Below are 16,025 nucleotides of genomic sequence, written 5' to 3' on the forward strand. Positions count from 1 at the left end.
CGGGAGGCCACGTGTCGGGCTGCGATTGGCTGGGGAGCGGCGACGGACATGTCCGGCTCGGGACGGATATGTCCGGCACGGCGCGGAGGGGAAAACTAGGGTTTCGGGGGGATTTGATCCGCGAATTTCGGGGGAGGGGCTAGTTTTATAGGTAGAGGGAGTTAGGAGAGTTCAAATGAGGAGCGGTTTTCGGCCACGCGATCGTGATCGAACGACCGAGAGCACGGAGGGGAGTTAGGTGGGTTTTGAGCCAGTTTGAAAGGGTGTTGGGCTGCAAAGAGAAAGGGGGTTTTACGGTTACCCGGTTAACCGTTGGAGTACCAAACGACCTCCAAATGGCACGAAACTTGACAGGCGGTCTACCGATGCTATACCAAGGCCACTTGGCAAGCCTCGGTCCATTCCGAGAAAGTTTAACACCCACTCACGAAAAAAGAGAAGAGGGGGACGCCGGAGGGCATAGGAGCGCCGGATTGCAAAACGGACAACGGGGAAAATGCTCGGATGCATGAGACGAACACGTAAGCAAAATGAAATGCACATGATGACATGATAAAATGTAACACATAAGCAAATGACATGGCAACGACGGCGAATAACTGGCAGACACCTGGCGCATCGAATTCGGGGCGTTACAGTCAGCGAGGAGCTCGGTGTGGGAATGGTGGAATGGAAACGTATATCTTCGTTCTGAATCCCCCAAGACGCTCGCCTCACTAATGATGCTAATCTCCTGGGAAATTTGAATGGAGCGCAATGCTAGAGTTTTCCGCAACACCGTCGCACCTACGACGGTCGTCATTAGTAAGATAAAAGAGGAGTTGTTGCTTTGGGCGTTGGCGGGCGCCAAGCATTTGAGTGTTGTAATGCCGCGAGAGTAGATTTTATTTCTTGCCACTTCGTGGCCTGTCTAAATCTTCTTCTTAATCAATGAAATGGCAAATTTTTTGCCTTGTTTCAAAAAAACAGAGCCGAAATAGCAGGACCATCGTTCCTCCCACCGATGGCGGGAACTTGGCAGCCATGTCGGCCTCGTAGTCCTCCTCGCCTGCAGCTTCCACCGCCGTCCTGTCTCTCATCTCCTCCGCTTCGATTGCCTTCCTCCTCGCGTCCCCCGGGTCCATGGCGGAGTTGCTCCTCGGGTGAGCCGCCTCCTCGTGCAGCATCTTCAGCCTCTCACCCTCCCCGGCCCTCGCGTTCTCCTCCCTTATCTCTGCCATCAACCTCTTGATGGCCGGATCGATCGCCGCCCGCGTATGTAACCGTAACCGCGAGGAACTAAAACCTATCCTTCTCACCGGGTACGTTGCGGCGACGGATTCCGATAACCGAACTCTTATATAGCTACCCACACGCCCACACCACCCCTCTCCCTCTCGTAATAACCCTACGCAAGGCTCAGCGCCGCCACGCCCGAGTCCACTCCTCCGCCAGCAGATCCGGCCATCCAAGCCCCATCCCCGCCGGACCCCATCCCGTTCACGGCTTCACGCCCGAGTCCCGCCGCCAGCCAGGAGCAGCGACCTCATCACTAGGAGATCGAAGCCCACCCCACGCCGACGCCATTGACACCCGAGTCACCAGCAGCATTCCGACGCGACGCCCAAACCGCAAGGCGTCGATCGTGTGGGCCAAATGGCACAGATCCCGAACCTCGATAACGCGCCGCTCAATCTCACTGCCCTCAGGGAGCAGTCACAGAAGGAACTTGTCAGCATAATCATGAGCGTCAGGGGGGAGAAGTGTCTGGTCATCGATCCGAAGCTTGCGGGCACCCTCTCGCTGATCCTGCACACCTCGGCGCTAAAGGAACATGTCACGGAGCTGCGTATCCTCTCCGCTGACCCTCTGCAGACTGAGTGCCCCAAGGTGGTGTGTGTACATTGTTCGGTCCCAGCTCAGCCTGATGAAATTCGTGGCAAATCAAATCAAGAACGACGAATCCAAGGGGCTCAAGAGGGAATACCACCTCTATTTTGTGCCACGTCGTGTAGTTGCCTGTGAGATGATTCTGGAGGAAGAGAAAGTTCATCAAAAGTTGGCAATAATCGGAGAATATCCCTTGTACCTGGTTCCTTTGGATGAGGATGTCATTTCTTTTGAGCTTGGTGATGATGACTATTCCTCGCAGGAATGTCACCTTATTGAAGGGGATACGGCGACCTCTGCCTGGCACGTTGCAGAAGCTATCCATAGGCTAGAGCTTGCCTTTGGAGTCATCCCCAATGTTAGAGCCAAGGGTGTGGCATCAACCAAAGCTGCCCAGCTGCTCAACCATATGCATCTCCAAGACCCTGTCGACATGGATGACATGGGGATTCCGGAGATAGAGACCGTTATCTTGCTAGATCGAGAGGTGGATATGGTGACACCAATGTGCTCTCAGCTGACGTATGAAGGTCTATTAGACGAGATGCTGGAAATTCATGACGGATCCGTGCAAGTTGACGCCGGCATCATGGGCGCCCAACAAGATGGGAAAAAGGTCAAGGTTCCGCTCAATTCGAGCGTAAGTTGTACAGGGAGATTCGAGACCTCAACTTCCATGTTGTGCTTCGGGTCGTCCACCAAAAGGCAACGTCTATTCAGCAAGATTACGCGCAAGTGAAATCCACGAATACGCAGTCGGTTTCTGAGCTCAAGGATTTTGTGAAGAGGTTACACTCGCTACCGGAGATAACCAGGCATGTTAATTTGGCGCACCATCTGCAATCCTTTGCTGGAAAACCCTCGTTTCATGCCCGAGTAGAGATTGAGCAGAAAATACTGGAGGCGCGGGACTATGAAACTTGTTACAAGTACATTGAGGAGATCATACAGAAGCAAGAGCCTATTGAAACCGTACTTCGCCTTCTGGTGTTGTTTTCCCTTACAAATGCTGGGCTGCCGAAGAAGAGTTTCGACTACCTTAGGCGGGAGATACTGCACAGCTATGGCTTTGAACACATGCCCTTGTTATACAATCTGGAGAAAGCTGGCCTTGTTAAAAGGCGGGAATCGAGGAGTAATTGGGCTGTTATTAGGAGAGCTCTCCAGCTTATAGTTGATATAAAGGATCCTGATTCCCCTGATGATATATCATACGTCTTTGCTGGATACGCACCTCTTAGTGTCCGTCTTGTTCAGCATGGGGTGAAGTCTGGATGGCGATCTATTGAAGAAGTGTTGAAATTATTGCCAGGCCCTCATCTGGACTTGAGAAGAGATCTCTCAACCATTAGTGGTTCATCAGAACTACTACCAGCCGGGGCACAACAGAATGCCGACAGGGTTGGCCGTCGCTCCGTTGTTCTGGTTGTGTTTGTTGGTGGCGTAACATTTGCTGAGATTGCTGCGCTTCGATTTCTTGGTGCACAGGAAGGAATGGGCTATGACTTCGTGGTTGCAACAACAAAGGTCATCACTGGCAACACATTACTGAGACCAATTATAGCCAGCAGCAAAGAGAGGATGATTTAGTTGTCTTTGCTGTGAATACCCCCTTTTGATTGTACAAAGCATCACAAACCCGTGTCCAGGAGGGGATTTTCCTTATTCAGTTGAGGGCCACTTTTTATTCTGCCACTGGAAATGCTATTGCTCGTGCTCTTGCCTTCATCGCATGAGTCTTGTTTTTTCTTGTCAGATAGCACGTGCACACCAATATCTCCTGTACAGACACGGATGCTCTGCAAACATCAATTTAGAGGATCTGCAATTATCTATAGGCATGACAAAAATGTGTTGCAATTCAATTTACGCACTTATGTACAGTTACAGTCCCACCGTTCAACACAACAATTATAAAAGTTACACGAAGCCATTTAGAAGCCAGCATCAGATTCTTTTGCCAACTCCAAGGAGCATGCTAAAGCAACTAACAAAACCAAACCACAGTCCTTGAACTGCCTCGAGCATCTCATGACTCTTCAGGGTTTTGACATTCTTTTGTCTCTGTATAAACATCTTTCATTTGCTTCCATCCATAAGCTTGTCGTGATCTGTACTGTCAAGTGTGTGCTAGAGATCTCAGTTCTTTGCAATATTCACTTCGATGTTATGGGGGAATACATGGTTCTACACAGCAATAAATTTGTCTTCTGTATCGGAATCATCGTCTTCACAAGTCACTGTGCCCAGCCTAGTGGAGTATGGTTTTGTTCTCAGTTTGAAAGTAAAACATGTATATTGAACTGAGATATATGGAAAATGGGAAACAAATTAATGCTCTTCCATATTACCAAAATTTCATCATACACGCTCAGCAGACAATGCTTCTGAAGAATCTGAACCAAGAAGCCTTTCTGCTTCATCATTAGCCTCAGCTTGTATACGCCATTGCTGAAATGGTTATAGAAGCAAATGTTAGTTCCTCGTAAACGATGTTATGCTCGATAGAAATTTCGGGCAGAAGGTTTTCCACCTCTTCAAGACTGTCAATCTCCATCAACTGTTCAATTTGTTCTGATATTCTTTCCTGAATTGTAACACTCATTATTAGTTATCTGCCCGGAAGTAATTAGAAAAACAAAAACAATGTACGTTAGGTAGTATATACTGTATGCATTGATAGGAACTTACTGCACCGGTTGCTGCTTCAGCAACGATAACGTCAGAGTCCATTTCAACTTCAATTTCAATCATAGAACATAACTGAAATGCCATATTCAACATTTTATTTCAGCTAGATTACATGTGAAATGTATACAGATTTATATTTACAGTCTCTTGTATTACTTTTGCGTAACTTTCCATCAGCTCAATCTTTGCCAACAGCGTAGTTTCCAAGCTTTTCCGTACCCTCTTCACTCTACCACGTCGAGCACTGCAAATTAGTTTGTACAATGCTCAATTCTCTTCATAAAACACTGCAGTAGAACATGGAACTATTGTAATAAAACAGTGCTTTTTTAAGTAAGTAAATTAAACCAGTATGATACAAGAACATGCAACTTCTGTAAAAATTACCGATATGATGGTTCGCCTACTGCTAATATCTTGTTCTCCAACTGACACATTCTTGCAAGCATCCACACCTTCGATGGAATAATTCTGGACACTTTTCAAAACTTTACGTTTAGCAGAAGATTTACTGGTTTCAGAGATTAAACAGACAAACCTCTTTTTCAACAAGCCGTTTCAGATCCTTAAGACGACTTTGAAGCATGTCATATTGAGATAAGAGTTTCTGCTGTACGGCAACTATGTCTACCGCCTTTTGTGGAAGCTGGACAAACATAAGAGTTAAATCATGCAAAATAGATAATACAAACCACAGTTTCTAATTCGAGACTATAGTCACTACGATTACCTCCAAAAAACATTACTCAACACCAAAAAGAATTTGAACTTGATAGTATGGTTGAGAACATAATTAGAATTATCATTGCCATAAAAAATGCTAACGAAATGGGTAGTATTGCCAACAAGCACTGGCAAGATCAAGTGGAGCTAACCCATCAACAAAGCTAGATGGATCGGCCTAATATTAATAGTAAACAAATTTATCGATGATACATGACTAGATACAGCGGAATGTTCTGTGGATTGGAGAAACACAAAGTCCCAGCAAAGTACACAAGTGTTCAAACAAGTGATGGCGACACTGATGACTTCCCGATTAAAATAGGACTGCACCAAGGGTCAGCTTTGAGCCCTTATCTTTTTGCTTTGGTGATGGATGAGGTCACAAGGGATATACAGGGAGATATCCCCTGGTGTATGTTCTTTGCGGATGATGTGGTGCTAGTTGATGATAGTCGGACGGGGTCAATAGGAAGTTAAGAGCTATGGAGACAAACCTTGGAATCGAAAGGTTTTAGACTTAGTAGAACAAAAACCGAGTATAGAGGTGCAGTTTCAGTACTACTAGCCACGAGAGGAGGAGGAGGTTAGCCTTGATGGGCAGGTGGTGCCTCAGAAGGACACCTTTGGATATTTGGGGTCAATGCTGCAGAAGTATGGGGACATCGATGAAGACGTGAACCATCGAATCAAAGCCGGATGGATGAAGTGGTGCCAAGCTTCTGGCATTCTCTGTGACAAGAGATTGCCACTAAAACTAAAAGGCAAGTTCTATAGGACGGCTATTCGACCCGCAATGTTGTATGGCGCTGAGTGTTGGCCGACTAAAAGGCAACATGTTCAACGGTTAGGTGTGGCGGAGATGTGCATGTTGACATGGATGTGTGGCCACACAAGGAAGGACCCAGTCCGTAATGATGATATACGAGATAGAGTTGGGGAGCACCGATTGAGGAGAAGCTTGTCCAACATCGTTTGAAATGGTTTGGGCCTTGGAGAAACACAAATTCCTAGCACAGGCCTCCAAAAGCTCCAGTGCAAGCGGACGGCTAAAGCGTGCTGATAATGTCAAGAGAGGTCGGGACAGACCGAACTTGACATGGAGGAGTCCATAAAGAGAGATCTGAAGGACTAGAGTATCACCAAAGAACTAGTCATGGACAAAGATGCGTGGTAGCTTGCTATTCATGTGCTAGGACCATGAGTTGGTTGCGAGATCTTATGGGTTTCACCTCTAGCCTACCCCAACTTGTTTGGGACTACAGGCTCTGGTGTTGTTGTTGTACATGACTAGATCTTTACCTACCTGCTCAGATTGTCTGCACTTTGTTTCATTTTTTTAATGAAAGATGTTAGAGTTATATTGGTGATGGCCTTTGGCCTTTTGTATTCTAGCCTTTTGGCATCCTCTTGTACATATATATGATGGCTTTGGCCTCCTAGTAATACAAGTTGCATATTCATTACATGGTATTAGAGCTTTAGGTTCTTTTTTCTTCGCACGCCGCAACTCGTGCTCAGTCCAATCGCGCCACCGTGTTCCTCTTTTCCGGCTGCGCTGCTCGACCCCGTCCGCTGCTGTGCTTGGCTGCCGCATTCCCTTGCGTGTTGTTTCTCTGCTGCCGCTGCTCTACGTCTCTACCTGATCTGCGAGAGATCGATTTCGATCTGACTCCATCGTCGTCTGCGAGAGATCGGATTCGATCTGGACAAGGACTAGTGGGAGCAGCATCTCTGTTCCCGCCCGGATTCCGCCCAAGCCGTTGCTCCCCGCCGGTCGTCTACTGCTGCCGCCGCCGGCCGCCAGCCCTGTCCGCTTGCCCACTCTGCTGCCGCTGCTTTCTTCCGGTTGATCTGACTAGCGCGTTGGTCAAACGCCTGGGTCCCTGCAGGCTGCTTCGATCCACTGCTCGAGGAGGTCATCTCAGCTCGCCTCACCTCCAGTTCTTCTTCGCCTGGTCAGCGCCGCAATCCAGCCGGCCGTCTCTGCCACGACGCGTCCCGCCCCAGCAGGTCGTCGCCCTGTTTCGCGCGGGCCTCCCGCCGCCGGCTGCTCTCCTGCTTTGCCCGGTCACCGTCGCCGCCGGCTGCCTGGTCCGCCCGGTCTCAGTCACCGCCGGCTGCCTGCCGCGGGTCCTCAGCTTGCTCGGCTGTTGGCTGCTTCTGTTGGTTTGAGGATTGTTCGGCTTGATGTCACGGCGGGTCTCTCATCCTTGCTGTCCGGTGATTTTCGACGAGGTTCCTTATACTGATCCAGTTTCACGTATACGTCGTCGCTCGGTGCTCGGTGCACGTCCATGTTCGACGTTGCTCTCCATGGCGTCTTCAGCATGCTTTGCGGGTCGCCATTCGTCGACTCCTCTCGCGGCTTTCGCCCGCGGCGGTGACCGCTCTACGTCGACTCCTGTCGTGGCTTTCGCCCGCGGCGGTGATCGCTCTACATCGACTCCTGTCGCGACTTCTGCCCGCGGCGGTGGACGCTCTACGTCGACTCCTCTTGCGGCTTCCGCGCGCGTGGGTGACCGCTCTACATCGACTCCTCTTGCGGTTTCCACCCGCGGCAGTGACCGCTCCACGTCGACTCCTTTCGCGGCTTCCGCGCGTGGCGGTGACCGCTCTACGTCGACTCCTCTCGCGGCTTCCGCGCGCCGGTGACCGCTCTACTTTGGCTCCTCTCGCGGCTTTCGCGCGCGCCAGTGACCGCTCTTCGTCGACTCTACACACGGCTTTCACGAGTAGTGGCGACTGCTCATCGTCGGCAGGTGTTTCTACCTCGACCTCTTTCGCACCGTCCCTGTCTGCGCGTGAGATTGCACAGTTGCGATGCCTCCTTGCTGCTTGGGATTCGTCACCGACAGGTTCTGCAGGTTCTGTGACTGACCCTTCTGGCACCGAGAAACCACCTTCTACCCATTCAGGTACATCCCCATGGATTCTTGATACTGGAGCATCTTTTCATATGACTTATGATTCTTCCACTTTGACCTCCATTCGACCTGTCGAGTCTCATGTTCGTGTTCTTACGGCTGACGGCACTCCCCTCCCCGTAGCTAGTCGAGGCACTCTTAGCACTTCTTCATTTCATGTTCCCTCTATAGCTCATGTTCCTCGACTTACCATGCAGCTCATATCCGGTGGTCAGATTGTTGATTCTAGTTGTAGGGTCATTCTCGACTTTGATTCATGTTCTGTTCAGGATCGTCGCACGGGCGCTCTGCTTGGTGCTGGCCCTCGACGCTCTGATGGTCTCTGGGAGCTTGACTGGCTTCGTCTTCCCTCCGCTGCCATCGCCGCCAGTCTCACCACCCCTGTTGCTGCAACTACCAGCTCTTTTCAGCAGTGGCATCATCGTCTTGGCCATTTATGCGGTTCTCATCTCTCGTCTTTGGTTCATCGTGGTGTTCTGGGGTCTGTCTCCGGTAACGCTTCGTTGGATTGTATGGGTTGTAGGCTTGGTAAGCAGATTCAACTACCCTATCCTCATAGTGAGTCAGTGTCCGAACGCCCCTTTGACCTCATTCACTCTGATGTTTGGGGTCCGGCTCCCTTCGCTTCGAAAGGAGGTCATCGCTACTACATTATCTTTATAGATGATTTTTCCCGGTACACTTGGATCTACTTTATGTCTTCTCGTAGTGAGGTCTTGTCTATATACAAAAAATTTGCTGCCATGGTTCATACCCAGTTTTCCACTTCTATTCGTGTTTTTCGTGCAGATTCAGCTGGTGAGTATATCTCCCATGCGTTGCGAGGATTCCTTGCTGAGCAGGGTACTCTTGCTCAGTTCTCTTGTCCTGGTGCTCATGCTCAGAATGGTGTGGCTGAGCGCAAGCATCGTCACCTTCTTGAGACGGCGCGTGCGATGATGATCGCCGCCTCTCTTCCGCCTCACTTTTGGGCTGAGGCTGTTACCACTTCCATCTATCTCATCAACATTCAGCCATCTGCTGCTCTACAGGGTGGTATTCCTCTTGAGCGTCTTTCTGGTCGTTCTCCAGATTATTCGGCGCTTCGTTTGTTTGGTTGTGTTTGCTATGTTTTACTTGCTCCTCGTGAACGCACCAAACTGACCGCTCAGTCTGTTGAGTGTGTCTTTCTCGGATACAGTGATGAGCATAAGGGCTATCGGTGTTGGGATCCTGTCGGTCGTCGGATGCGTATTTCCAGGGATGTCACCTTTGATGAGTCTCGTCCCTTCTACCCACGTCCATCCTCCTCGGCCTTTTCCACAGAGGACATCTCTTTTCTTACGTTTCCGGATACACCTCCCTTTGTGCCCAATATTCCTACTCCTCGTCCCGCTGTTACAGATCCGACACTGTCTTCTCCTATGGTTTCTTCTCCTCCCTCATCGCATGACTCTCCACCATCATCACTGATACCTTTCTCTTCTCCACCTTCATCACCGATACCTTCCTCTTCTCCACCTCTAGTGATTCCACCACTCCCCTCCTTTCCTTTCCATTACACTCGTCGTCGACGTGTTGTGGATGAGTCTACTGATGTGCCCACTACTTCTGGTGTGTCGTCTTCCTCCTCTCAACTGACTTATGGTCTTCGTTCTCGGCCTTGTCCGCCCCCTGACCGATATTCTCCTTCTCGCTATGGTCTTTCGACCATTGTTGAGCCGACTTCTTATCGAGATGCTGTTATTCATCCTGAATGGCAGTTTGCCATGGCAGAGGAGATTGCTGCCCTTGAGCGTAACGGCACATGGGATCTAGTTTCTCTTCCTCCCCATGTTCGTCCTATCACTTGCAAGTGGGTCTATAAGATTAAGACTCGCTCTGATGGTTCTCTTGAGCGTTATAAAGCTCGTCTCGTAGCTCGTGGCTTTCAGCAGGAGCATGGTCATGATTATGATGAGACTTTTGCTCCTGTGGCCCATATGACCACTGTCCGCACACTTCTCGCCGTGGCCTCTGTTCGCCACTGGTCCATGTCTCAGCTTGATGTTAAAAATGCCTTTCTTAATGGTGTGTTGCGTGAGGAAGTTTATATGCAGCCACCACCTGGGTATTCAGTCCCTGATGGCATGGTTTGCCGCCTTCGTCGCTCTCTCTATGGCCTTAAGCAAGCCCCCCGTGCTTGGTTTGAGCGTTTTGCCTTTGTGGTCACTGCAGCTGGTTTCTCGCCAAGTGCTCATGATCCAGCGTTGTTTGTCCATCTTTCTTCTCGTGGTCGTACTCTTCTTCTATATGTTGATGACATGATCATCACTGGTGATGATTCTGAGTACATTGTCTTTGTCAAGGCTCGTCTCAGTGAGCAGTTTCTTATGTCTGATCTTGGTCCTCTGCGTTACTTTCTTGGGATTGAGGTTTCCTCCACCTCTGATGGCTTTTTTATTTCCCAAGAAAAGTATGTCCAGGATCTTCTTACTCGTGCGGCTCTTAGTGACGAGCGCACTGTTGAGACTCCTATGGAGCTCAATGTTAACCTTCGCGCTTCTGATGGTGAACTCTTGTCTGATCCACCGCGTTATCGTCATCTTGTTGGGAGCCTTGTCTATCTTGCTGTAACTCGTCCAGATATCTCCTATCCTGTCCATATTCTGAGTCAGTTTGTTTCCGCTCCCACTTCAGTTCACTATAGTCACCTTCTTCGTGTTCTACGATATCTTCGTGGCACGATCTCTCATCGTCTGTTTTTTCCCCGTTCCAGTTCCAAGCCTATTCAGATGCTACGTGGGCTAGTGATCCTTCGGATCGCCGTTCACTTTCTGCTTACTGTGTTTTTCTTGGTGGTTCTCTCATTGCCTAGAAGACAAAGAAACAGATTGCAGTGTCCCGTTCGAGTGCAGAGGCCGAATTGAGAGCTATGGCTCTTCTGACGGCAGAGGTGACTTGGCTACGATGGTTACTGGAGGATTTTGGTGTTTCTGTTACTACACCTATCACCCTCTTGTCCGACAGTACAGGCGCTATCAGTATTGCGCGGGACCCCGTAAAGCATGAGCTTACCAAGCATATTGGAGTTGATGCTTTTTATGTGCGTGCTGCTGTGCAGGATCATGTTGTTGCTCTTCAGTATGTGCCCTCCGAGTTACAATTAGCGGACTTCTTCACGAAGGCCCAGACTAGAGCGCAACATAGATTTCACCTCTCCAAACTCAGTGTTGTAGATCCACCATGAGTTTGAGGGGGGGTGTTAGAGTTATATTGGTGATGGCCTTTGGCCTTTTGTATTCTAGCCTTTTGGCATCCTCTTGTACATATATATGATGGCTTTGGCCTCCTAGTAATACAAGTTGCATATTCATGACAAAAGAAACATCCTAGATGTTTTTGTTACATGGAAATCAAACATACCTTTCGTGTCTCTGGCAGGATCACTTGATTTAGTGTTGTTCCTACAGCAGCCGATGCAATGACAGTTGCTGTAATTAGTCTAGGGAGACTTGGATCAATGAATGCAGAAACAGCATCTCCAGAAGCAAGCAAAGCAACAGCACCGACAACTAGATAAGGACTAAGAAACAATGGTCCCGCATTCTTTGATGGCACTCTTAGCAACTTTGAGATCTCTCCACTGACATGGTTAGTGAGGCACATGGGTTCTCCTGGACTAAACCCTTTTGAGCGTGCCGCAATCTTGAGGGGACCCATCTGACGATAAGCATTGGCTGGGGCAGCCAAGGAAATGGTCACTCTTTCTCCTCCTTGAGCAGGCAGTTCAACAGTCCTGGTAGCAAATCTATGTGTGCGGGCTGTTCCTGAGGGTGTCCGGATCTGCAACACAAATGACAGATAAACATATCAGTAATCAGAAACTGTTAACAGTATTGTGCATAGATTGTAAAATAAGATGATATCATCCATGAAAGGCTGAGCTGAAGCCCCAGCATGCTGCCCACAAAATTCTGTACGCCAATCAATATTCAATGAGAAATGGCAGTTAGATCTTGACAGTCGAATTTAGCAGCACTTAAGAATTGGGCAACATTTGTTCTTGAAAAGAATTGGGCAACATTTGTTCTTGAAAAGAATTGGGCAACATTGGGTATGTGGCATAATGGACTGTTTACTACAGAGTTGATAGTTGCCAATTCTTTATGACCAAATTTGGTCATGCTGACTTGACTGACAAGTGTTTGGTTATTTTCCCATAACTATGACAAGATGTGTTCATGTTGTTTGATGTGGGGCTTAAAACAAATCCTGGTACCAGTTTGTCATTTTTGACATAGCATCATGTTGATAATTTTGTACTGCCTCCTCATCTTTACATTTCAAACATTCTATACAAAACATTCTTGCGTCAATCTTAACAGAAAATGTGAAGAAATCTACTTCCACTTCCATTCAGTTCACCATATACCTTTACATGATATACAAGGCCCTAAGGCATTTTCACGTGTCACGAAGAGCAAAGTGAAACTCCGTCCAAAGTAAATAGCATCAACATATAAACAGACTAATTTCTAATATGCATTTTTGAAAAGGGAAGCTACCACGATAGAGTGAACGGCAGCTGGAAGATCATCTTTCATCACATTTATAAATTGCAAGGCCTTCTCAAAAGCTGAAATATCCATGCTGCGTTCGGCAGGAGAAGATCCTTAGAGAAATAATATTAGAAGCGACATCAAGTATAGTAACTGCTGGAAAACTGAAATGAAGAACTAAAATTTGTATTGTGAGATAACAGTAGAACAACAGAAACTAACCAATTTACATAATGCAAAGGAGTACGCAGAGGAAGGACAACCATTGGAAGGCCCATAAATCACCCGTGTTATAGAGTACGCAGAGGATGAACAACCATTGGAAGGCCCATAAATCACCCGTGTTAATAGAGTTGCATCGAAGAACAATGAGTAGTTATAAAACATTTAAGTTTGATGTCTAAACATTTCAGCATCCTGGAAAGCAACATTTGTGGGAACAATATTGAACCACCCCGCAAACCAATTACTAGCGCAACATTGAGTTGCCCATCATACCACCCCCAAAAAGACATGAAAAAGGTATCAGTCAGACCACAACCGGATCACTGATTCAGCTCAACATTTTAAATGACTCGTTATGATTCAATCCTAATTAAGATATCAGGTATCTGTAAAGTTCCAGCACCCCACCCCCCCAGTTAGCAAAAAAGATACATGTTTACAAGGATGTTGCTGGCAAAGGTTCTTATTAGTTGCTTTTGAAAAATAGTGATCATAATCCATATCTAAAAGGCTAAAAGGACACTAAATTATACTCCCTCCGTCCAGAATTACTTGTCGCAGAAATGGATGTATCTAGAACTAAAATAGGTCTAGATACATCCATTTCTCTGACACGGATGGAGGGAGTAATAAACAACATTATGACGGTGGTACAGAAATATCCAAGAGACGGCTTGATGAATAAAACATGTTTCAGTCACTAACCTCACTTCTTCTGACTCGATGCTTGTAACGTCTCCAGAAAATAGTTCATATTGGTACCGGCACTTCGAACAAGAAACCACCTGAAGGGCATCCAACTAAAAACTATAACGAAATTTGCAATTCAAAGCATCCAACTAAAAATATTCCAGGCTTTGTGTTCATGTTGTTGATCTGCCATGAGTTTGAGGGGTGGAAGGCATTAGACATGTATATAGTTGTTCATAGTTCCCCATTGTGAACGGGTTTCCTGCGTATTAATACACTTCAATATGTATATACATATATAACATATCTGCCAAATGGCCTCCTACAAATACAAGCACTATTGATGACAGCAAGAATCAGACCTAGTCCAAGTAACCCTCCAAACATGGTAATCTATCCATGGTGGCAGTGTAGCCTGACAACTAGATCCTTGTAGGACTTGAAGAGGGATAAATAGCCTGTCGCAGGACATGGCCGTCACACAAACATATAGAAAGAAAGGGGGAAAAGAACTGATTTCCACACGAACTAGAACAACAGCCATGAGAGCACTTGGGAGAGCTTGCCAGCGGAAAAGGGGCGATGACGACATTATAGCAACCTTGAAAATGGAACAAACAGGAAAGAGGGCGAGGTAGGTGGTGGCGTGTTGAAAGATGGGCTGTGGAGAAGTTTAGGGGCAGCCGGCAACACGCAAGAGGGATGTGTATGCCCCACCGTGGAGAGTGGCAATGGTAAGAGACGCGCACGCGGCTGGGGGTGGGGGGTGTCATTGTGAAAAGTGGCAAGAGGAACTGGTTTTGGTAGACAGGTGAGTAGAATAATTGGTTCCTATTTTAGAGGTGAAGTGGAGAATATATAAAAGTTGAGAATTGAGAGGGTAACTGTTAAGAATGCATTTCCTATATAAGATTATCAAAATGTCCTGCTGAAGTGCTTATAAGTTATAGCAATGTTTTTTTTTTTGAAAGAAAAGGTAGATCTTGTTCTACCTTATGCATTCAAAACAGGCCGTAGCCCGATAGACCGGAGTCGTTTTACATGAAGGCGACGTAAACGCTGCACACAATGTGCAGCAGGCCGTCGCCAAGCCTGGATGTGAAAGAGAAAAAGGAAGAGAAAAAAAGGGAAGTAGGAAGAGAAGACAGGAGCTATAAACTACTGTTGCATCATGACATTAGCCCATGAGCTTATGACCTCCCTTGCGTTTCCTTCTGGTGCTCTCAACCTCCATAGCATAAGTAGCTGAGAAATTTCCGTGGTAACCTTTGCATTTGTCCAATAAACGCTGTGGAACACTCGTGCATTCCTGGCATCCCAAAGTGCCACTGCACCTGCAGCAAAGAGAACGTGCCAAAGTGTTCCGTACATTTCCCTTGCTGCCTCCGAGGTCTAAAAGTCTGCAGTAGTTTGAGCAGATGTGGCCGAGTCGAGGAGTCCAATCTTGGCCCAAACAGCGTGCGCCAGCTTGCATCTGAGTAGAATGTGGTGCATGGTCTCAGCTGCCGGGCACATTTCACACCCGTTGTGATTTGCAATTCTTGTCCATTGCTTCCTCACCATGTTATCCCCAGTGTTTTGCCTGTCCCTGATGGCCAACCATAGAAATACCCGATGTCGTTTGGGTATAATATGATCCCAGATGTATGGGGCCGAGGGGCAATCTATGCCTCTGAAGGTGAGTAGCCGATAGAAATATGCTGTTGATAGCTTGCTATCCAGCGCCATGGGCTTCCTGATGTCCGGTGCATTAGGGGTGGGTGAGATGGCAATCAGGAGGCTCATCAGTGTTTCCAGCTCCCTCGAGGCGGTGTAGGATAGGTTGGGATGTAGCTGTATCATCCAAACGCCATTATCGTATTGTGAAGCGGCAGTGCAGTACCTGGCTCTGGAGAACGTGAACAGGGTCGGAAAGGACATAGATAGTCGTCCGGTTTCCATCCAATGATCAAACCAGAAGGATATCGTCTTCCCATCCCCGAGCTCACAGTTGGTTGTCTGAATAACAAGCTGCAGCGATGATCTGAGGCATCGCCATATCGCAGTATCTGTACTACGTGCTGTAAGTGGTAATTCTGTGCGACAATAAGTTGAGGCAAACCACTGATAGCACGGTACGTTGCTTGATTGTAGTATCTTAGTCATTGCTTTGCATATCATTGCCTTGTTGTGTGCTTCGAGATCCCGTACCCCCAAGCCTCCATTTTTTTGCGGCATAACCACATAATCCCATGCCACAAGACACTGTCCCCCCTTTGCTTGGTTCTTTCCTTGCCAAAGGAACCCCCTTATGATCCGCTCAAGTTGCTGTAGAGACTGTTTTGGCCATAGTAAGCAGCCCATGAAGTAGCTTGGTATCGTTGCTAGAACTGCATTGATC

General features: G+C 47.7%; 1 protein-coding gene and 1 pseudogene across 6 annotated transcripts in view; one reads left to right on the forward strand and one right to left on the reverse strand.

The window, feature by feature from the left end:
- The first annotated feature begins 1,635 nt into the window (after window positions 1-1,635).
- On the forward strand, window positions 1,636-3,459 carry LOC119335786 (annotated as a pseudogene).
- A 214-nt stretch (window positions 3,460-3,673) lies between these two features.
- Window positions 3,674-16,025, reverse strand: part of LOC119335787 — a 21,544-nt gene continuing 9,192 nt past the window's right edge. The window contains exons 4-13 of one of the 6 annotated variants that reach the window (XM_037607860.1): window positions 13,661-13,740; window positions 12,737-12,821; window positions 11,595-12,014; window positions 5,099-5,206; window positions 4,948-5,015; window positions 4,717-4,804; window positions 4,561-4,632; window positions 4,403-4,456; window positions 4,221-4,320; window positions 3,674-4,120 (exon numbers count right to left, since the gene is read on the reverse strand). In XM_037607860.1, the coding sequence (XP_037463757.1) occupies window positions 4,231-4,320; window positions 4,403-4,456; window positions 4,561-4,632; window positions 4,717-4,804; window positions 4,948-5,015; window positions 5,099-5,206; window positions 11,595-12,014; window positions 12,737-12,821; window positions 13,661-13,740 (1,065 nt within the window). In that variant the 3' untranslated portion in view covers window positions 3,674-4,120; window positions 4,221-4,230. Of the gene's footprint in view, window positions 4,121-4,220; window positions 4,321-4,402; window positions 4,457-4,560; window positions 4,633-4,716; window positions 4,848-4,947; window positions 5,039-5,098; window positions 5,207-11,594; window positions 12,015-12,736; window positions 12,822-13,660; window positions 13,741-16,025 lie in introns of those variants that run through there. The other 5 variants (XM_037607864.1, XM_037607862.1, XM_037607866.1 and 2 more) reach the window with 5 other exon arrangements.

Source organism: Triticum dicoccoides, chromosome 7B (genome assembly GCF_002162155.2).
Source record: "Triticum dicoccoides isolate Atlit2015 ecotype Zavitan chromosome 7B, WEW_v2.0, whole genome shotgun sequence".
NCBI classification, from domain to species: Eukaryota; Viridiplantae; Streptophyta; class Magnoliopsida; order Poales; family Poaceae; genus Triticum; species Triticum dicoccoides.